The 22,879-nt window shown below is 39.1% G+C and overlaps 1 protein-coding gene across 1 annotated transcript in view; it reads right to left on the bottom strand.

Annotated features, from left to right (window-relative positions):
• Positions 1-369: 369 nt before the first annotated feature.
• ret (ret proto-oncogene receptor tyrosine kinase) overlaps positions 370-22,879 on the bottom strand; it is a 36,255-nt gene continuing 13,745 nt past the window's right edge. The window contains exons 2-21 of the mRNA XM_007566921.2: positions 18,600-18,836; positions 17,054-17,344; positions 16,337-16,575; positions 16,168-16,244; positions 15,512-15,630; positions 15,239-15,438; positions 14,232-14,514; positions 14,027-14,155; positions 13,082-13,192; positions 12,854-12,988; positions 11,421-11,674; positions 8,530-8,677; positions 8,330-8,437; positions 8,045-8,259; positions 7,227-7,349; positions 7,072-7,142; positions 6,539-6,676; positions 6,304-6,403; positions 4,930-5,077; positions 370-2,559 (exon numbers count right to left, since the gene is read on the bottom strand). Coding sequence (XP_007566983.1) covers positions 2,402-2,559; positions 4,930-5,077; positions 6,304-6,403; positions 6,539-6,676; positions 7,072-7,142; positions 7,227-7,349; positions 8,045-8,259; positions 8,330-8,437; positions 8,530-8,677; positions 11,421-11,674; positions 12,854-12,988; positions 13,082-13,192; positions 14,027-14,155; positions 14,232-14,514; positions 15,239-15,438; positions 15,512-15,630; positions 16,168-16,244; positions 16,337-16,575; positions 17,054-17,344; positions 18,600-18,836 — 3,284 coding nt within the window. The 3' untranslated portion in view covers positions 370-2,401. The remainder of the gene's footprint in view (positions 2,560-4,929; positions 5,078-6,303; positions 6,404-6,538; positions 6,677-7,071; positions 7,143-7,226; positions 7,350-8,044; positions 8,260-8,329; positions 8,438-8,529; positions 8,678-11,420; positions 11,675-12,853; positions 12,989-13,081; positions 13,193-14,026; positions 14,156-14,231; positions 14,515-15,238; positions 15,439-15,511; positions 15,631-16,167; positions 16,245-16,336; positions 16,576-17,053; positions 17,345-18,599; positions 18,837-22,879) is intronic.

The following is a 22,879-nucleotide window of genomic DNA, read 5'->3' as shown; positions in this document are numbered from 1 at the left end:
CTGGGTTTTTAAAGACTCATTTGAAACATTATTGGATAATATGGCAAGTTGAATGGTTTTTAAAATCAGGGACGTTAATCAACTGTATTAACTGAATAAAACGTTAACACAACTTACTATGGTAACATTATCTTTCAGAAACGTATATATAATATATAAAAAACAATGTAAAAACATAATGTATACACAGGGAGCATATGTAAATAATTTTTTTATGTTATGAATTCATTTATGTGCTGACTGAAGATAACCCCTGTATATGGCCATCTGTATGAAAACTTTCTAGGTGCGCCACTGGTCTACTCCAATGTATTCCAAACTCAAATTCTATTTATCGGCTGTATAGAAGAAACTGGTCACGCAAACTGCTGATTTGAAGTTATTATTTTTTATTAACCAGAACAAAATCAAATACCATAACAGCAATAACACACATTGCTTTACATAATTATGACAAAGAATGGAAATGAGACACAGGATGTGCGCCGAGTCGCGCCATTAAGCCTCGTCTCCTCTGATTGGACCAGCCCTCCCTCTAGTGTCATTTTTAGTAAAAACCGAAGAAAAAAGTTAGAAAAAACAAAGAGTTCAGGCATTCATTTTTCTTTGGAAGCTTTGAAACACAAAGCAGGTTTGAGAGTTTCAGGACAAAACAATCCAGTTACGAAAACAGCGGGTTTTTTGTTGGGGTTTTTTTCTCAATCTTCTGGACTGAAACAGGAACCTCAATCAGCTGGAGGCCGTCGTAGAAAGCAGCGCAGGCACTTAAAAGACATCGACACTGACATACAGTCTGGCACAACAGTCATGCAGTGATACAGTTTGGTCAGCATGACCTGTGAGGTAATAACGAGGAGCGTGGGGTTGGTCTGAACGACAAAAAAATAAAAAAAATAACAGTTGAAAACAAATAAAATGGCGGGTATTGACCCTTTGCGTGTGACGTCACGCTGTTCGGAGCCCAGTCCGCTCTGCCATGACGGACGTCGAGACAACTTAAAAAGACAGACATCAGGTAGCCTAATATCGCTATTTAATTTATTTCACCTTAAAAACATACAAGGATACAAACTAAACTTGTAATTTTTTATTGTATAATTTTTAATGAGGAAAATACGGCGGCGATGGATATCAGCTGTCAATCATAATGACAGGCAGCCCTCGGTGTAATGGCGGATTTGCAGCGAACACTTTTTTACAGGGCAAGAAGTTTAACTATCATAAACTTTATAATGAAGTATGATTAGGAAGATGCAATCAAATATTAGATTATACAGAAGGTACATGTCTAACCAATAGTAATCATGGAGAAAATACCCCACCGTCATGTAGCCTAGCATGTATGGGAAAAAAAACAAAACTGGTTAGCATCTCGTTTTTAAGGCTGCTCCGGAGTAAAGGGAGGAAACGCTGTTTATGATATAAATTATGTGGCGTGAATTCAGGGTAAATTTGTAATTTTATCAACACATCAGGAGGTAGGAAACATTGGTTTCTAAATTAGCTATTTCCAACTTTTGTAAATAACGCTGTCTATGGTGTGTTACATTCACAGACAAATTAGCTCGACTTGAACAAGAAGCAGCCGTTAATAAACTGGCAACAAAACAACTTGGGAAAACACTTAAGTCGATCTGTTCAATACATATTTCTCATGTGACATCACACTTCTGTGAAGTTTGTGCCATCTTGGTAGGCAGTTGCTATGACAACAGTAAACAAGCCATAAGCTTAAAACTAGCTCTCGCCTCCTCTAGCTAGCTTATAAACAATATAAGTACATTGCAACTATTACTCGATTACTATTTTTGAGCACACTAACCACCTCTGTAATACTAAGATAAATAGTGAGATTTACTGTAGTACTTATTGCTGAACTAGCAAAATTAGCTTATATAATGTAGCTTTTATCTAAAGCTAATACAGACATGTAGCCTATGTGTGTGTTACCATATGCACTTACTCTTACAGTCACCAGAACCTGAAGAGTTCGTTCGTTTTTACAAATCTTTTGGAACATTTACTCCGTGTTAATAATAAGTATGAGATCAGAGGCAGCTTGTCCACATCGTCTGACATATTTTTCTTTTCCGTCTCATACGGGTCAATCCCGACAGTAGCCATTTTGTTCATGTATCTTTCTCTTGCACATTGGTCAAGAATTTCCACATATTTTCTTTTTGATGGTCTCAAACTGCATGTGATTGCCTACCAAGATGTTGCATTTTACTTCCAGTTCAGACTTGTGGGAACTACGTATACTCCCAATCCCTCACTTCCGATGTCCGTCATGGCACCTCCAGTGATTAAGTGACGTAGTTGCAAAGGGTCAATACAAAAACTCAGAAAAATAAATATACATCTAGCAGTTACCCATGTTTTCTACAGTGCAGCGTTGCCTTTAGCTATCGAGCTTGTCCACAGCTTTAGCAGGTGAAGGCAAAGCCATCCAGTTTGCATAAACACTATCATTGGCATATCTTGTAAAGACCGGATTAGTGGCATCGTGTCTGTTGAGCGGTACCGGGCTCGTCTCGGGCCAGCTGGGGTATGACATGCCTAAAAATGAGAACATATCATTTTTCTGCACTCTGTGAGAGGTAAACAGGCAGTAAGGCTCTGGAATCAAACTCAGTGGTGTTATTTACTGGCTGGGCCAGGTTTCAGATTTTATACACCTTAAAAAACACTTTACAATAGTTGGCTAATAAATGGTTAATAGATATGTTAAGTCATCTATAAACACTTTATAAATCATTAATAACTGTGTATTATGCATAGGTTAAGGGTGAGAAGAGCCAAAATTACACCTTTGTATTTTACCTGGAGTTATTAGGCCTGTTGCAATAAATCAGTAAATCGCTTGATAAAACAAGCTCAATAATTTCAATTTTTATGATGATCATCTTTCTCTTTTTTGTCTTTCTACCAAAACCTGAATAAAAATCTTCAGTCTGGTGTTTTTGTCACAACTATTCCTCTTTTGAAGAATAATTTTATGTATAGAATTGATTCATTTTATTTCTTGTTTTTGTTTATTTTGTTTTGAATGTTTCAAATGTCTTCCAGTCCCAGTGTTAAATGTTCATTAGTTTGAAGTTTATTGGTATTGGAGAATGTGTTCTTACATTATTATACCATAATAAACTGTTATTAATGATTTATAAAGTGTTTAGATTAATGAACAGTCTTTCTATAAACTATTGATTAAAGGAAGCTTTAACTGCAGATAAATGTTTTCAAATATTTTGTTCTGGGGGCCAAATGTCACAAATTTAAACTACTGGCAGGTTTAAAATTCATTAAACATTTTTTTTTCTTTTTTAAGTGCTCAACAATATACAGATTTTAAAAATCGGCATATTAGGGACTCAAAACATAAAAAGGGCTGTGAACCGCTGAGTTATTAAAAGAAAACAATTCTATTTTGTTGGCCAAATTTTTACCGTTCTTGACTTGTCATGGGCCGAATTAAATCATTTTAAGGGCCACAAATGGCCTTCGACCCACATTTTGGACACCCCTGATTTATGAAATTTTCCTCTAAGTACATAAATCTGCAATATTTACAACCTGAAGAGCAATTTTTCTGCCAGGACAGCCAAATAAAACTTGTTTACTTTTGGAAATCTTTTTTTTAATTTTTAAAGTACCAGCTGTTTTATTTCTAGTTTTTTAAAATGGCACATAGAGTTAAACCTATTGACAATTAGACAAAATCTAAAAACATTACTTGTACTTTTATTTGTCATTCTTCAGGGAAAAAAAATAAAGACTGTTACAAATTTGCATTTGTTAATATATCTGTACTTAAAAACATGAGCTGGTTGAGTCAGACTGCAGATCTCTGGTGTCCAAACTTTTTCTCAAAACTGCTGAATTAAAAGCACATCACGTGTTTGAGCACGCTCACTCAACCTGCAGTTCTCACTTTGTCAATCTCTAAAATGTCGTGAATTGTTTGTGCTCCACTTCCAAAGCAGACTTTTTCCTTCCACTAAATTTTCCACGAACATCAATCTGTGAGACTGGATTTTTTCAGAAAGTTAATATTTAGCCTTGTTTTACAATTGTAAACAGAAACAAACTCCTGACGTATTTCAATCTGTGTTTTATGAGTTTTAATATGAGTAGAGATGAGGAAACAACTTTTTTAATAGTTAAATGTGACAGGAAACATTTTTCTGTCAATTATGGAAAGACTAAAATAACTTACTGGAGCAGATAAACTCACATATTAAAATCATTATCATAATTTTAAATAATATATCATCTTACCAGTGTAACTAATCTGTTTTGAAGAAAATTAAGCTAACATTCATGTTTTGTGTAAATAATGAAACTGGAGGATTTCATGGTGGCCTGTTCTACAAATGTTTAATTATTTGTGTTTTTATGATGCAGTTTTTGTCACCTGAGAGTTGCATTCAAAAGCCTTACTTTTTACTCTGTTCAGCTTTTCAAAAACACATAAAAGTCAGAAGAATTACTTCCAAACCACAGTGAATCAATGAGGACCTGTTTCAAATGTTACACTCCGTTCCCTCCACTGTTTCAAACAATACAAGCATAACGGCAAAATGAGCCATCTGCTAATTAACATCAATGATAGATGGCTGATAAATTAGAATATAGTGTATATTTACGAATGTTGTATATTTTGGTCAGCACACATTAGAAGCAGGTCCAAATAAAACAAAACAAAAGACAGGATCTTTTTTTCTTTCTTCCCACACTGAGCCTCTCATTTACGGTGAAATGGGAGAATCAAACAGCAAAAGAAGCATGCCTAGGTCACAGTCACACACACTTGACTACGGCTAAAAAAACTAAACAAAAAAATAAATAAAAACAGCCAATCACAGCTTGCCAAAAAAGAGAGTCGTGTGTCCTGTTTCTAAAAGCGAGTAAATGCGTGGGAGATTCTACCATAGAGCTTGTTTTCAATCCATGTGGAGGGGAGGGTTCGAGGGAGAGGGGCGTTATTACAGTCCACTAGTGGGGTGTCCTCTTCGGAGAGGGCGTCGTCGTACAGCAGGGCGTCGGCCGGCGTGGACGCCGCCAGGTCCAGGTAGTCCTGTGAGGAGCGGAGGAGCGGACAGTCAGGTCGGGCTGAGCTCATGGTGAAGGTCAGACTCATGGAGACGGCAGAGTCCCGCCAGTAAAACTATTTAATTAAAACCCAGCACTGCCACTGTAAATCTCTGGGAAAGTTTTCAGCATTCCTGTCTCCAGTACCGACTCTGAACTCTTAAATTAAAGTGGTTACAGTGGGCATGGTCGCATTGTTGCCTCAGCTTTCATAAAGTCAAAACCACTGAAGATAAAACCATCTGTCAGATTGTAGCGCTGCATCGTTGCTTCAGGGCTCCTCCACATTTTATGGTCACAAAAATAAAACATTTCAGTTGGATTTAGCCCAATTTTAAAGTTCATAGTTGATTTAAAGCAAATAATCTACAGTGGTCAGGATGAATGATTGGATGGACTGAAAGAAAGATGGATGGTGGACAAGAGGAAGTATGATGTATGAGTTGATAGAAAGATGGATGGTTGGTTGAATGTTGGATAAATAGATGGATGAAACTCGGCTGTTTCAAAGAAGCAGCTAGGCTGACAGGTGAAGCATGAATGCTAACACTTGAAGCATTATAGGCTAACATGTGAATCAGTTTGGCTAACTGGTGAAGCAGCTAGGCTAACAGATGAAGCATGAATGCTAACACTTGAAGCATTATAGGCTAACATGTGAATGAGTTTAGTGGTGAAGCAGCTAGGCTCACAGATGAAGCGGGAAGGCTAACAAATGAAGCCCAAATGCTAACACTTGAAGCACTTAGGCTAACACGTGAATCAGTTTTTGTAACTGGTGAAGCAGCTAGCTAACAAATGAAGCAGTTAGTAACACATGCGAAGAAGCTGGATAACGTGTGGCAGCTGGGCTAACACGTTAAGTCTAACTGGTGCAACAACTAGGGTAACGGGTGTAGAAGCTGTGCTAACTGGTGTAGCATCTGTGCTAACTGGTGTAGCATCTGTGTTAACTGGTGTAGCAGCTATGCTATCAGGTGTAACTGCTGTGCCAACAGGTGTAGAAGCTGTGCTAACAGGTGTAGCAGCTGTGTTATGAGGTGTAACTGCTGTGCTAACAGGTGTAGCAGCTATGCTATAAGGTGTAACTGCTGTGCCAACAGGTGTAGAAGCTGTGCTAACAGGTGTAGCAGCTACCCTAACCCCCTCTGAGCTCTGTCCCAATAGAATGAATGGATCCAGCCTCAGATCGTGTCAAACTGAACTCCATACCCGACTCTTCACCATCATCTTCTCCAGCTCTTTGCTGATATCTGAGAATGTCGGCCTCTTGTCCGGCTCCTGCTTCCAGCATCGCAGCATGAGGTTATACCTACAGAGGGAAAAATGTTCCATAGCTCGTGAAACATGACTCGTTTCTCCCTCCAACGGACTCGTTTCACCCCATCTTGGAGCGGCAGAGGGAAGTTACAGCAGTCAGCAGAAATGCTCAAAGACAGCAGCTCACATTTCCTCAGAGCAGTTCTCTGGTCTCTCCATCCGGTAGCCGGTCTTGAGGAGGTTGAAGAGGCGTTCAGGAGCGATTCCTGGGTATGGGTTTCCCCCCAGGGTCACTATCTCCCACAGCAGCACACCGAAGGACCAGCTGGAAAACCGGGAAACGTTTTCCAGTCACAAAAACAGACGAACTACCTTCTGATCCAAATCCCACACTCCGGGAAACCCTGATCCATTTCCTTAATGCTACAACCAGAAAGTTGCGATACATTTAAAATAAACCCAGCTGGAGCACGGTGACAGATGAAGCATTCATGTTTAAGGTCTATAACAGGATAAATACTTGTAAAGTATGACTGAAGTTTTCTTTTTAACTACTGCTTTCATGATAAACTGATGCAGATCAAAGGAAGTTCCATCCAATTTACCGAGATTCTGCATTTTATTTCTTTCACATGTATATTTTCTTAATTAGTTTTTTAATTGTAACCATTATTTCTGCTGTAGTTGTGAAAGTTACATGAATGATCAGCTCATACTCACACGTCGCTTTGCGTTGTGTAAATGTGATCGAACAGAGACTCTATCGCCATCCACTTCACAGGAATTCGGCCCTGTTGAACAGAACCAGACTTAGTTTGGGTTTTAACTTTACAAAATGTTTCAGTTTGCCTAAATTATATATATTTTTTCCCAACCTTGCTCCTCTTAACATACGAATCCTCCTCATAAACGTCCCTGGACAGACCAAAGTCAGAGATCTTCATCTTCCGTCCCTCTGCGACCAGGACGTTTCGCGCAGCGAGGTCCCTGTGAACGAGCTGATGGCGCAAAAATAAAACTTATTAAAATAAAACTACTTTCAGCTGAGACAGGACTTTACACACACAAAGCTTAAATTTCTCACTGTTTGAGTCAAATTAATATCAATTAATCGTAATTGATCAAATTAATCTCAATTAATCCGATTAATCATTTCGGGAGTAAAAGAAAGAAAATAAAAATGATTTTTGCTTTTGCAGCTAATTGAAATAATTTTTGTAATCCTAACTGACCTGATTTAATTTATTATTGGTAATAAATATTAGAGTTTAGTAATTATTTCAGCTTAAATGTTCAGTATATGAAATGCTTAATTGCTAACAGTTAAGCCTGTCACGACAACAAATTTTGTTGGATGATAAATCATCCCAGAAGTTATCATGATATAAGATAATATTGTGTTTTAAGACCATTTTCAAGTAGTACAATGGTAATAATGTAAGAACAGATTCTCAAAGACATTTTAAATCTCCAAAAGAAATAAACAAAACAACAGAAATGTTAAATAAAATTAACTATGAAGTCTCTGTAAACATACAAAAGGGCCAGTTGAGACCAAAGCACCAGACGTTTGTCATCCAGTTTTTGGTAGAAAAAGAAACAAAAATGATGCAAATGGAAATTATTGAGCTCATGCGATGAACTGATTTATTGGACACTGTGACAGGCCACAGTGGCTTCAGTCTCTCCACACCTTCATTTCTGCCAGGTACTGCATGCCTCTGGAAATCTGCCAGGCGAAGGAGATGAGGTCTCCCATGGTCAGCGCCCTGTCGTCGGGGTTCTCCAGGTAGCTGGAGTTTCGGTTTGCATCCCTGCCCATGTAGCTGGGGCCAACTTTCCTGCTCTCACGCAGGAAATTACGGAGTGACCCAAATTTGGCGTACTCAACGATGAGGTACAATGGCCCTATTGAGAGAAACGCATCACTCAGAGGCCGAGCGGCACACACAGCGGAGGAGAAGGAGCGAGGCCTCACCGTCCTGGCTGCATGCGCCGTACATCTTTATGACGTGTGGGTGGTTGACTTGCTTCAGGAGCGTGAACTCGGACAGGAGGTCACGCAGCTCGGTGTGTGAAGCGTTTTCTGGTGAGAAGGAGGAAGAAGCACTTCATCTTTTTCAGGCTCTCGCTCCTCATACATCATCATTACTTCATTACTTGCTTGGCCAGTTTTACCTTTAAGCATTTTCACAGCCACAGTGGTGTAACCGGCCTTTCCTTTCAGTCTGAACGCCGTTGCCTTGACAACTTTACCAAACTCCCCTTCGCCTAAAGTCTTCCCCAGGACCAGGTTTTTACGAGGAAACTCCCACTTTGGATCCTCCTGTTAAAACAATAACACATAATCAGAATTAGGTAGTAACTAGTTACTTTTAGGAGTACATCTACTCCTAAAAGTAGTGATGGGTCCGGCAACACCGATGCGTCGGCTCATGCATCAAGCCCACAGACCAAAACCCGTGTCGGTGCGCGTATTGCTCCAGTAAGTCACGTGACCGATGCAGGAACTGTTTCAAAATGACATTAACGCGCCAATCTGTGTTTATAAGGAAGCAAATCTGTCAATCTGTCAAAAGAATTGGCCAAACGAATTCTTGATCTTTTACAGAACAGCATCAACTATGGAGCAGCTTAAAACGAAAGGTTTCCGCAGTGTGGGACCATTTTGATCTTATATTGGAAAATAAATTTGTTTTCATTTTTGTTGTTTCATCCGGTTCTTGTCAGTTTCTACTTGATCTATCTGAATCCAAATTCAGCTGAAATTAGTTTACTTTCATATCATGATCTGCAGGTTAAGTGTAGCATATGTTTGACTGAACTGTCTTATTTAAATAAATCCACCTCCTCAATGCTGAGGCATTATGAGGCATGAGAATGAAGTCTCAGATACACCTAGATAAACTCGGATATGCAGCCATTCTACAAATTACTCAGTTGCTTTTTATAAATTATTTCATATACAGTGATCCCTTGCTGTAACGCGGTTCACCTTTCACGGTATCGCTGCTTCGCAGATTTTTTTGTGCAGTTTCCCCCCCACATGTTCTGCGTCCTGATTGACCGTATGAGTGGTAAAAAAAGTCTCTGCGCTTCTTCTCTACCTGAGTGCCAATAAAGTTATGGTTTTTAATACAGATTGGCCATTCAGGAGATGGAAACTGAAACTTTGAATGCCTGCTGGAAAAAAACTGTGGCCAGAGGCAGCAAAACCCGACCGGAGGCTCAGATCCATCGCTCTGCCGTAGATCCAGCTGTGGATCTCGCAGGGCAGGTTGGAGGAGACGCTGTAAAGACACAACTCCGGATCACATTAAGGCCCGATTGATGAACAAGCACATCCACTGACCTGAAAACAGGTTTTGTTCTTTGGTTTCAATGTAGAGTATGTAATTATGCTGTATAATAATTGTAAAAGCTAAAGGTAACTACTTCACGGATTTCGCATATAACAGGTTATTTTCGGAACTAAGAAAAACAAGGGTTTGCTGTACATTTAGTCTTTACTTCATTTTTTTCTACAGCAGGAGAAGTTTTGTCAAAAAAACGTAACAGGCTAAATTTCAAAATGTTGTAAAAACGTTTTTTTTTAAAATAAAAATCTGTGGGGGTAAAAAACAGTCTACAAGCATCCTCATTCAAACACATTCACTTAAATTTTCACTTTATGGTGCATATTCACATTTTTTATTGACTGTATATCAAATCTATTTTACATTTAACTAAAAATATGACATAATACAATATATAATATTCAATAAAATACAAAGACTTAAATCTTATTGTATAGACTAGGTCATCAAATCACTACGTTGCCTGTAGGAATTTGTAATGTCCAGCAGGTGTCAGTATTGAGTGACACAGTATCGACACAGTTTTGCTGTGTCGAAATGATACATGACGCCTCATCTACCCATCACTACCTAAAAGTAACTCAAACTGCACCTTTTACTTATACTTAAGTAGTTTTATTATGAAATATTTCTGCTCTTACTTGAATAAAATTTCTGTATTTTCTATCCACTGAATGAAAAACAAACATATTTTAACCAAAAATCCACCAGACACAGACATACACCTGCAGTTTTTGTTAGTTTCATAAGACTTTTATTGAAAGAAACTGATTTAGAAACAAAATATTTTTCCTTATTGTGTTATTTTTTGTTAGTTATGTGAATTATTGCCATTTCATCCTTAAAATACCAAAATTTCCACTTAACTTTATAGTTTGGTCTGTCTGATGATGTAATTTTCACACATTAAATGACTGATGTTTGATAAGTTACTCAGTACCCGAGTAACTTTTTAACAAATAAATTTTTACCCTTACTTGAGTAATTTCTTGGACGACTACTTTTTAATTTTGCTTGACTAAAATATGTTGAAGTAGTGCTCCTTTTACTTGAGTGCGATTTTTGGGTACTCTACCCGCCTCTGCACACCATTTACTCAAAAAATCCAACTAGAGATGCAAATTACCGATTAATGAGTTAATCTAAAGTTGACTGACTTTATCAATCAACTAGCGACTAATTGATAAGCAACCATTTCCTTAAAAACCCGAGTTTTATCTTGTATCAAGAGGGCCACGAAACGCTCGACACCGCTTAAAATCAACCGTGCTTACTGGCGCCATGTTTTTCTCCGTTTTGCACTCCGCTTTTCTGCATCACATCCTGACATTCTCAGTTCTGTTGAATAAAACGCTACTAAGTTGATAACTAAAGGAGTTTTGTCGAGTGTTTATATTCTTAAACAGAACCGCATAAAGTGCATTTTTCATCCCTCACCGGACTTGTTTTCCTTTCCCCGTCCTGGCATACCCGCCATCTTAGTTTCCTTATCAACGGACTCTAGTGGCGCCCTCTGCTGGATGGCGGCCAAACTACAACATTAAAACTAAGGTTTAAACAGACGTTAAAAGTTAATCAATTGTAACTAATTTTAATCTAATAAGCCATTATTATTAAAACCTCAATTGAAACGAATTTTACTCTAATAATCCATTAATCGACTATTAATCATAAGTCGATACACATTACACAAAGTCTGATAGAAGGTCTTACAGGTATTTTAAAGGCGTCTGCCTCTATGGATTCCTGTGAGCCCCTTCGCACGTTGTTGGCAGGGAAGCTGATGGGGTAAGACTGAGCTGGTCGACGGAAGGTCATCTCAGCGAACGCGATGGGAGCCTTGGGTGAGTTCTTGTGGTACCGGTGGATAAAGTATGAGGACAGGAGGACGGAAATGATGAAGCAGCAGAGGAGAGCGGTGGCAATGATGGTTTTACACATGTCGTCACATATCACGTCTGGGAACCCTGATGGAAAAAACAATATATTAATAACAACTATATGCAAAATATTCCAATCCCAGTTTACTCACTCTAAAGTTGACACAATTTAAATGACTTTTGATATTTTTTCTATGATTTTTTTCTAGTTTGCTAAAAGAATAAAATACTTTTAAAGTATACATGATTACTTTGCGATTAATTATTTTATAACCTGTAAGTATATTAACATAAGCAAAAACAAAATGTCAGAAAAGTAACAAAGAGACTGAACTGAGCATTCATGTTCCAGAAAGTAATCTGAAAGTTCTGAAAAAGTAAACTACAAGTTCTGGAAAGTATTCTGGTACTTTTAGAACATTCTAGAAAGTAAGCTACAACATCTGCTGTTATGGTTAATTCTGGAACATTCCACAATAAGTAAACAATAAGTTTCAGAAAGTAACCTGACGGTTCTGTAGGGTTCTGCAAGGAACCTCTTAAAAGTATTTTGTAAGTTCTGTGAAAGTAACTTGTAAGTTTTGGACAGTGTCCATTTGATTTCAGGAAGGAAACATTTAAGTTGTATGAAAGTTCCTCAAATAACTGCATGTTCAGGAAAGTATTCTGAAAGATTTGTGAAAGTAGCCATTAAGATCTATGGAAAAATCTGTACATTACAGGACAGTAACCTGTAAGCAACATATTATAATGTTGTATATCGGTATTGGCCCAAGTTTTCATATTTAAATATAGACATATACACAAAATAAGGTTCAGCAAATCAGTTGTTGTAATGATTAGACGTTTGTTGTATCTTGTTGGACGGGTGGAGAAATACATCTGATATACATTAAAGATGACCTATAATGCTTCCCTCAACAGGTTATATAAAACATGTTTTATAGAGCCCAGTTACCTAGCAACCCCAGCGGAATTCCATTGGCGTTGCTAGGTAACGGGCTGGGGTTGCTAGGTAACGGTGCAGCACCTGCTGGGTTGTGACCTTACATTCTGGAGGTTTTTCAAACAGATAATTTTCCAGACACCAAACATGAACTTATTGCCAAAATATGTCTTGGTGTTTTTTTTTAAAGCACTTGGGTGTTTTTAGAAGCTGCTGAGACCCAAATTGAAGTACAAAAACATGCAAATTATTAATTTTACATAATGATAAGACTTAATTTTCAGTATTCATTATGACCCCCTCCTGCTTGCTTCTCTTACTGTTTTTTGACACAACGGCCTCGGCGTCCGCGTTCTCGCAGAAACATTTCTCAGAGAAGCAGTAGCAGGTCCCATAGCCGGCTCTGATGCCGCTCCCACTCAGCCCTCGTTCGTGGCCTCCGGTTACACTTTCCGCTGCACAAACAAACACGCATGTAATCTACACATACAGCTGGTTTCACATGACGTATGATACATGAAGGAGCTTTAACAGAAGTTGTTTCTTACTTGTACAGTCCTGCGGACAAATTGACGTGTCTCTGCTTTCCACCGCATCGCAAACGCTATCGGGACATGTTCGCAGGTCAGGGGAGCAGGTCGAATAGTTTTCAGATATTCCTGGAAAATAAACAAAAATATATGTTTATTTTTTCAGTTTTTCCGCAATGACTGTTTTATTAATGGATTTCTTTTCTCTGACAAAATGTAAGCCTTTATTCTTGAGACTATAAAATATGTTACTAGTGGTTAGCATGCTACTGCTAGCCCACATATCAGCATTTTAGCCAACCTTAGCATTGTTGCTAATCTTAGCTTACACAATATTGTTTGCATACTGAAGGGAATAACTCCATGTTAGTCTGCATGCTAGTGATACCCCACATGCTATTGACTACATTTTAGCTAGTCTTAGCATTATTGCTAATTATCAGCATCAAAGCGCCTGATTCAGGTCTGACAGGTACGCACACTTTGGATGAACACTTTTAAATTTCTTTTGAAATGTTCTAGTTTCTGTTATTTATCCGCTGTCATCGGTGGTCATGCTAACTAGCATTAGCATTCATGACAGGTGCTAAGACCTGCCTTCTGGCTGTGATTGGTTGTTTCTAGGTAGTACTGGGAGAAGGCGAAGAGCTGGAATTTTTCAGATTACATCACATTTTGTCACAAAATAACAACAACTTCATTATGTAATGAAAACGTTTTATAAAAGTTACATACCGCAGCTAGCACAATGTATGTAATGAATCAATATAAGTTGTTATTTCCTGCATTTTTGTTGAAATAAATTAACTTTTCATGGATGATAATCCAGTTTCCTAAGATGTACCTGTTTGGAAGAAGGGGGTTTTGATACATTTCTTTTTATTTAATGATGCCAAACTGCTGCAGCAGCATTAGGAGCCACTGCTGTGCTTTGTTTTGGCGTTTTTGTTGCGTGAACTCTACCTTTCTCAGAGCCTTGCCTCCACTGACACGCCCCAGTCGTTGCTCCCAGGCCTTGAGATGCCTCACAGTCGTCTCTCTGTCGGTTCTCTGCACAGGACAGCAGCTGCTGGCTCTCCTGACTGACATTTGCTGCGTGAAACAGAGTCAGAGACATTAGCAACCAGCTGAATGTGGTGAGTATGTAACGCTGGTTGGGGTGTTTTACCTTCACCGTGCAGTAAAATGCGGATCTGAGTGCTGGCGACCAGCTGAGTGTGTTCCTCCTGAGCTACCACCGTGTAGTCCAGGTCCTGGCACCCCGGCTTGCTCAGTGCGCCAGAGTTATTAACGTATAACAGTCCCAGCATCCTGTCTGGAGCCTGGGTGATGCTTATAGCGGAAAAACACGACAGCAGCTCAGACGAAATGTTTTTATCCGGAACCTCCAGCTGGTAAGAGACGCTGAAGCCGTCGAACTCCAGGCAGTTTTCCACACAGATTCTTCCAACCTGACAGGAAGAACAACAACATGGTTCAGACACGTTGTGGATTAAAAACTGTTTTTTAAATTAATTATACCACTTTGAACCATTTGCAACCTGTAGAAAACCAAAATAATGTTTACGATGAATCATTCTGAATCAATTATTCAAGTAATCGCTAAATTGAGCATAGAGACCCAGAAAAGCAAATCGCAGAAAGTCAGACTTTATAAAAGGCTCCCCATCATATACATAGATTACAGAAAAAAAGTCAGGTAAATTTAATATTAACAGCTGAATTTTCTCACATTTTCATTTAGTTTCTCTGTATTTTAATGGCCTGAATGCTGTGTTTTAATTCTTACAGATTTGTCTGTTTTTAAGATGAATTATAAAGGATATGTGTCACATAAAAGGAGAAAAAAATAACTTTTTGTGCTATTAAGACTGTAAATTTAACAGAAATACATACAAAATACACAGAATAAAGTAAAATCTGTCATTTCTAGAGCAGTTTTGAAATAAACTGCTTTGTTTTCACAGGAAACAGACCTGGATTACCTGAATATTGTAAATAATGCTTTTATAATACAGGAGTTTCGAATGATAGGAGTAAAAATCTTTCTTTGGTTGTATTTTTTTTCAGTTATGCCAAGGTTTGACACACATTTATACCATACTTTTATGGTAAACACATCAGAAAAATTACATTTTATAAAATATGTTGTGCACGGTAGCGGTTTCTGCGTACCTGTGCGTATACTGAAGCTTTTCGTGGCAGGGTGAAGACGTGTGTGATGTTGGCGAAGCGGATCTGAACCGGTAAGATGGTGACGTTGAAGTGCAGCAGCACCGTTCCCTCCAGACCCGGATAGGTGGTGTCATTCACCAGATAATCCAGAAACACAGTCCGGTTCTCCGTGATGTCCAGGTTCCTCTTCAGGATCAACTCTGAGGAGGAGATTTATTCTAAATGAAGTTATTTTCTTGATTCAGAGGGAATCTCGTTCAGAGGATTACTTACGGTAATCGTAAACCGACTCTCGAATGCCACCAGGAGACGCTCTGCGTTCACTGAAGGTGCCCTTTATGTCAAATGTGTCTTTAACCCAGGACTCACTGCTCAGTAAAGTCCCCACATACCTGCAGAGCCAGGAAGTAACTAGTTACATTTACCACAAAAATTTACTTTTAGGAGTATTTTTACTACGCTGTAGTTTTTACTTTTGCTTGAAGTAGTGCTGGAACGTTACTCCTTTAATTCTGGAAATGTTCTTCAGGTGATAAAAGACTGACTTTGTAAGAATCTTTATGTGACTCTGAAGGTTCAGGCTAACTATTTAGCAACAAGCTAAATACGTCGTTTTTCATCAATAAGACATTTTTCCTGTTTTAAGTTAAAATATTTACCAGTGGAACCAGGACATTTTTATTATCTACATCGAACCATTATTGACTTAAAGCAAGTTAATTTATTTAGTCTAAAAAAAAACCCCAAGAAACTAGACAAAATATTTGGTTACATTTTGGATATTTTAACTCAAAAGTCTACTTTGGTAGACTTAACCAAATACTTTTTTACTCTTACTTGAGTAATTTCTTGGACGGCTACTTTTTACTTTTATTTTTGTATTTATGTTGAAGTGGTGATAATTTTACTTAAGTAATATTTTTGGCTACCTGTTGTGGCTCAGGTCTTTAGGAAACAAGGTGGTTAAGTCTCTGTCAAAGACAAACAAGGTGCCAAAAGCTGCGCCCTGAAAAACAAAAAAAACCCCTGAGTTTGAGTCTCAATATTAAAAATAAACGTATTATTCCTCCGGTGAAATGTGCCAGATTTGCCTCCCACCTTCGTCCGGTTAAAACTGATCACGACCTCCGCCGTGTCCGTCCCGTTGACGTACGGCGCGTTGTCGTCCTCGTCGTCCACGAAGACATCCAGCGGAGTTTCTACCTTGGTGACGACGCTCTCCGTTTGGACCGTGCAAACCAGCAGCAGTCTGTAGTTTTCGCTTTCCTCCCGGTCCAGCGGGGCGGTCACCACCAGCTCGGAGGTGTTTCCGTTCACGGCGAACGGAGCAGGAGTCTCTGCAGAAACATGAACACTGGTGAGTGAAAAGCTTTGCAGAGGAGTTCAAACGTCCTGAACTTTTCAAAATGTTCCCACTGAGCCACAACCTTCTGCTAATCCGCTAACTGCACAGCTAAACCTTCAGTTAGCGCTTTGGCTAACTTTGAAAACATTTAGCTTCCCCTAAATGAACTAGAGCACTAAGTTACTTGTCTGTTTTGTAAATCTTCAGTTGAATAAAGTTCAAAGTTTTGATTGGCAAGTAGTCAAATATTCATGCTCTTATTTTGAAATAAGTGAAGACTGTTTATGCAACAGTTCCATATTTTATCTTCACATTTCCTCTCTTTATTTTCTCAATAACTTTATTTAAAACAATGAACTCTGACATTTTGCACGTTTATTTGTTTTTTTATTCATCAAATCTTATTTTGAAGAGATGAAACCATTATGCCGCTGTTTCTAAATCCGTCAGCAGGTGACCGCAGGTCTCACCTGACTCCACACCGTAGGTGATGGTGTAGTTGGGGCAGACGGTGAGTCTGGTGAGCCGCCGGAGTTGGCGGAGAACCCCAGGGAACCTGTTCTCTATGATGTGCGGGTTGGACGTGTCTCTGTGCGGGAAGCAGAGTTCCTTCATGTCCGTCTGTGTGCAGCGCGGCATCGAGCCGTTGACAAAGTCCAGCGTGATGTGAGCTGAGTTCCTGGAGCACGGTGCGCGTTTGCTGACGCTATTTAGAGCCATGACTTGGAGAGTGAGCCGCTTGGCGGGCCAGGAGTTCTGATCTGATGAGAAACGGCGACCAAAACAAACAAAAGAGGCAATTTAATCTCAGACTGCACTCTTTCTTTTTCTGATGACTTGGCTTTACTTTGAGGCGATGCAATTATGTTATTAGAGCGGCGGAAGAAACCCGGACAAAGAGCCAGAGCGTTATTAGCATGCAGAGAGCGTAAACATCAGGAAGTGCATTTAGGAGAGGCATCTGGCAGGAGAGCAGGAAAATGCATCAGAATCAGGAAACTGAACCTGAGTGAAGCTGGTTCCCCACCTCCTTCAAATCAGAGGAGAGCGGTGCCAAACGTCATGCTGCAAAAGGTTTTCATTGTGCTGCTATCGTTTTAAAGATAATAATGGTTTCCAGAGGTCATAAAAGGTCAACCAGCCCCACCACATTAGCGAAATCAAAATTGGTGTAAATCAGCTCTGATACTTTTCTGCTGTAAAGATTTTTTGTGCTGCCATCGTTTTAACAACAACAATAATAATACATCAGATTTTCATAGCAATTTTTCAGACACTCAAAGAACCTTGAAGATATTAATAAAAAAATTTCTAGAGGTCATCAGAAGTCAAACAATTTTAAAGAGTTTAATACACATCAACTGACTGCTACGTGTGTGCTGCAAAGATTTTTGTTTGTGCCGCTATCATTTTAGTAGTGATAATAACACATCAGATTTTTATAACGAGTTTCAGACACTCAAAGATAGATTTACAAAATAAACACAATATATTCCAAACAAAAGCAGCACAAAACAAAACATTTTGCAGCACAAACGTAGCCTCTAACCTCTGTAAAAGTTTTTATTAATATCTTTAAGCATCTTAGAGTGCCTGAAAATGCTGCAAAATTGTAATAACATTATTAATGATAATATTATTATTGTAGAAATGATAGCAGCACAAACAAAAAACTTTGCAGCACAAATGTAGTAGAAATGATGAGAACCAATTTCATTTGATTTGAAAAAGGTGGCCAGGTTGACCTTTCATGACCTCTGGAGACATTTATTAATATCTTTAAAGTTATAGCAGCACAAATGAAAAATTTTTCTGCATAAACGTAGCAGAGACAATGGACACCAAATTGGCCGGTTGACCTCTGAAATGTTTTGTTAATATTGTTAAACGTTTTGAATATCTGAAAAATTTATATAAAAATTAGCGGCACAAATTAAAATTGTTGCTGCACAAAGGTTTGACACCAATTCTGTTTGACTTGAAGAAGGTGGAAGCCACAGCTTGTGTCCAACTCACACAGCGAGGCGAAGTCCGTCTCCTCCAGCGTCTTGCTGAGGGACAGCTCTCCGGTCTGGACGTCCATCTGGAACCAGAGCGCGTACGGCGGCCGCCGGCTGCCACACAGGTAGAAATGCGGCTGCTCGGACCGGCCGTCCAGCATGGCGTGGACCTGAAGGACGGGCGTCCCCGCTTCCTGTCCAACGTACACCGTCTCAGTGTATTCCTTCTGAGGGAAGTACAACCCCGCCACTCCTGCAGGGGGAAGAAAAAACCAAATGATCTCACTGGAAACTGGACCGGTCCTTTAACCGTTCAGAACTTTAAGTGAGGTTTTATTGGATCAGGAAAAGACTAAAAACGCCGTCCCTCAAGATGTGTAGTGTCCAAACTAACCAAGGCCAGAGCCAGGTCCACTTTCTCAGGACTAAGTCCATGTTTCCCTGGTGTGAGTTTGACACCAGGGATGACCCTTGACCCTGATTCTGTTCAAGGATTGCAAGTTGCCATGGTGATAAGGGTCATCTTTATTTTAGGCAAATAATTTGGTTCTGTTGGTATCATTTGGATGGATGGATGGACTCAGATTAAATCTCATCTATATTTTCTGCGTGAAACTAAAACTTTTCATGTGTTGCCGTATTTTTTCCTTCCACTAAACCTTTGCTGTAATTTCTCAAAGTGTCTCTGGATGAATGAATGGATCCTCTTCTGTTTCAGACTCATTGTTTTAGACCATTTAATGGGTTTCTTTTTCCTCTTGCTGCCATGTTGACGCCCTCAGTGCAGCTGGTTCTTCATGATCGGACTCTCAAGGTCCAAACGGTCGAGTGTCTGGATGTTTGTTTTGGCCTCAGGAAGCCATTTAATGAAAAGGTCAGCGCCTCATTGAGTGGATCTCCGTGTTTCAGGAAGCAGTGGCTGCATTTCACCCTCCTGTCATCCAACCAAATTAGATCAATGCCTGAAACAGGAGCTGGGCCTCAAACCGCCCCGGCACAAATAGAAAATCTCGTTTAGCTCCCTGCTAATGACATTAGTGCGTTCCCAAAATGGCCGCCCGTCGTCGACACATAACCGGGATATAATTACAGGAGGAGACGTCTCCCGTTTCCTGTAAAACACTCAGCGCCACGTGTTTTATGGATCACGGTGCTGCCAGGGGAGGAATCACTCCTCATGTTATCCCCGGAAATTAAGATGCTCAAGGTGAAGTCAAGGACAGCAGGGAGCAAAATCCACCGGCGGGGAGGGTCTTTAGACCATCCAACCAATCATCCAACCATTCATCCAACCATCCATCCATCCAATTAACCTTCCATCCAACCATCCATCTAACTAACCATCCATTCATCCAACCAATCATCCAACCATTCATCCAACCATCCATCTAACTAACCATCCATCCAACCATTCATCCAACCATCCATCCATACATCCAACCATCCATCTATCCATCCATCCATCCAACCAATCATCCATCCATCCATTCATCCAACCAACCAACCAATCATCCAACCATCCATCCATCCATTCAACCAACCATTCAACCAATCATCCAACCAACCATCCAACCATCCATCCATCCAACCATCCATCCATCCACCCATCCAATCATGCATCCATCCATCCAACCAATCATCCAACCAACCATCCATACATCCATCCAATTAACCATCCATCCACCCATCCAACCAACAAACCATTCAACCAATCATCCAACCAACCAACCAACCAACCAACCAACCATCCATCCATCCATCCATCCATCCATCCATCACATTCTTTCAGATTTTCTGTTTAAATCTTTTCTTCTTTGGAAACTCTAAATCAATAATCAATCATATTAAATTTATCTCCATTAATTGCTAAATTTGACCATAAAAACATTAAAATCCAAATCTTTGGACAGTCCAGATGAAACATCGATCAGAATGAAACATTCATTGAAATACCCAGGATGGCCACTGGAGGGCGCTGTTACCATGCAGACGCAGACCGCTGCTCCTGATTTCTTCTCTCCACTTATTATAATCTCAATAATAGTTTTATACTTATTTCAGGCTTACTAAACTGCTATAAAGCAAACTACTACAAATCACATAAACCAGATTTAATCAACAGAAAACGCACTAGTAAATCAAAAAAGGACGACAGCAGCCCACAAATAAAACCCGGGGGCCAACCTGTTCATCACTGGGAGCCAGTGGTGAGGGGGGTTTCTGGCTGCAGGCCACTGGGACCAAACCCCCCCACCAGCACCAGCACCGACGCTCTGCAACGCAATTTGTTCATATCATTCAAAATTCAATTTGTTTCCAGGACAGAAGCCAACAGAAGGAGAACCGTTTATATCAGGACTAATTAGCTGGATGGACGGAGTGAGGCGTTCTGCGGAGCCATGGAGGCGACTTTCCAAACCTCTGAACCGACGGTGCATCCAACAGGTCAAGAGGTCACTAGGAAGCTCATTTCCCAATGACCTCTTCATCCCAGTGGATGAAGAGGTCACTCTGTTTTTATCAGTAATTCAGATAAAAAAAGAGAAAACTCATGTTTTCGTTACGAGTAAAATTATGTATTTCCTGTTAATCTTCATGATTATGTCAACAAAAAAGTTTAGTTTCTTACAAAGTTATGTTCAATTTTGAAACTTCATGAATTACTAGAGTGTGATATTTTAAAATTTATATAAAAACTTTTTAAGAGAAGAATTTGGATTCAAACAGCAACGATGGAAAATTTAAGGTGTCAGTTTATTTAACAATCTTGACTAAATTTCTTTCTGCATTTAAGAGATTTTTTTTAATTATTAAACTTAAGCAATATGGCAGTGAAGTTTTTTTGTGTTTTTGAAATATGGCTGTAATAGTTTTCATTCATGATATATTTTAGTTGTTAAATGAACTATTTGTATTTATTATTGAGGGGATTAAATAAAAAATGAAAAGAAATGAACATTTTTAAACCACAGATTTGAGTTGCTCTTCACATATTAGTATATTCAACCATACAGGTAGAAAGTTGAGTGGAAGGAAGAGCCACCAATCCTTGAATTTATCACGATTAATCAATTATTGAATTAATCATTAACCCAAGTATACAGACCAAAAATAATCAGCAGATTAGGAAACAGAATGTTTTTAGCTGTATATTCATCTTATATTGAATAAAATGTTTATTTTTTATTACAAAGGAATTTAATTATTTTCTTACTTGTGAAATCTCCAACTCGACTCATCACTGAACAAATTCATCCCTAAAACTCGAGGATCTGCGGTGAGTTGTTAAGTACCATCTGAACTTGACGTTGTATCTGCAATACTAGCGCCGCTAATATATCCGCTGCAATTCTCACTAGGCTGGGCCTTGTTGACGCCCAGCCTGGTGGGCCTTAGATGGCACTCAGATGAAACCAAGCTGAAAGTGACGCACGTGAAGATGACAGCCAATATCCTCAGCATCTTAACATCCAGCGTAACCAAGTTAACATTGCTTCCACCTCCTCAGACAATCCGTTACTCGATGGTGAGTAAATATTCATTCATATTGATGATGGGGCGTTATTTCCGCAACGCGCCGCCAGTTAGCATTAGCTACCAACTCGACAATCAGTTGCCCGCATCAGTTCAGTCCACTTACTAATTACTCACTTAATAAAAAGTCACACTGTTAAAGCCGAATTAAAGACCACCCCTTTAATATTCAAAGGATTCCCTTTCAACTTTAGATTTGATTATTTTTCATGATTTATTTCTTTGTTGTTGTATTCCATGCTGGTGCATCAATGAAGTCTGGTACCTAGTATGATTTTGTTTGTAGCTACTTTGATCAATCACATTCTTAAGTTGATTGATTTGATTTATTATTAGTTGTTGTTTGTAGCGACTAGTTACTTTATTTGAGCAAACTGGAACTTGAATTATGAAGTGCACTTTTTAAAAGGATTTTTTAAAATTTTCTTTCCCATTTTTATGAAGTTGTTGATACATAGCAGTATGTATTTGATTGGTTGTTTTTTTCCCATTTAGCTTATATAAATATAACATTTATATATGAACTTAATGTATGTTTTCTGACCTTTTAGGTCAGGTTTTTTTTCTCCCCCTTCATCGACTCGCTTGATGACGGAGGATGGCGAGCTACCCACACACCACCTGGTGGTAGGAAAACCAAACGACACTTTCCACACAGGAAAACCAAACGACACTTTTCACACAGGAAGACCAAACGACACTTTTCACACAGGAAAACCAAACACTTTCCATACAGGAAACAAAATAAACTCTAAGGGAGTA

Source organism: Poecilia formosa, unplaced genomic scaffold, assembly GCF_000485575.1.
Source record: "Poecilia formosa unplaced genomic scaffold, Poecilia_formosa-5.1.2 Scaffold201, whole genome shotgun sequence".
Taxonomy (NCBI): Eukaryota; Metazoa; Chordata; class Actinopteri; order Cyprinodontiformes; family Poeciliidae; genus Poecilia; species Poecilia formosa.
The sequence above is the reverse complement of the archived record's forward strand: the minus strand, read 5'-3'. Positions and strand labels throughout refer to the sequence as shown.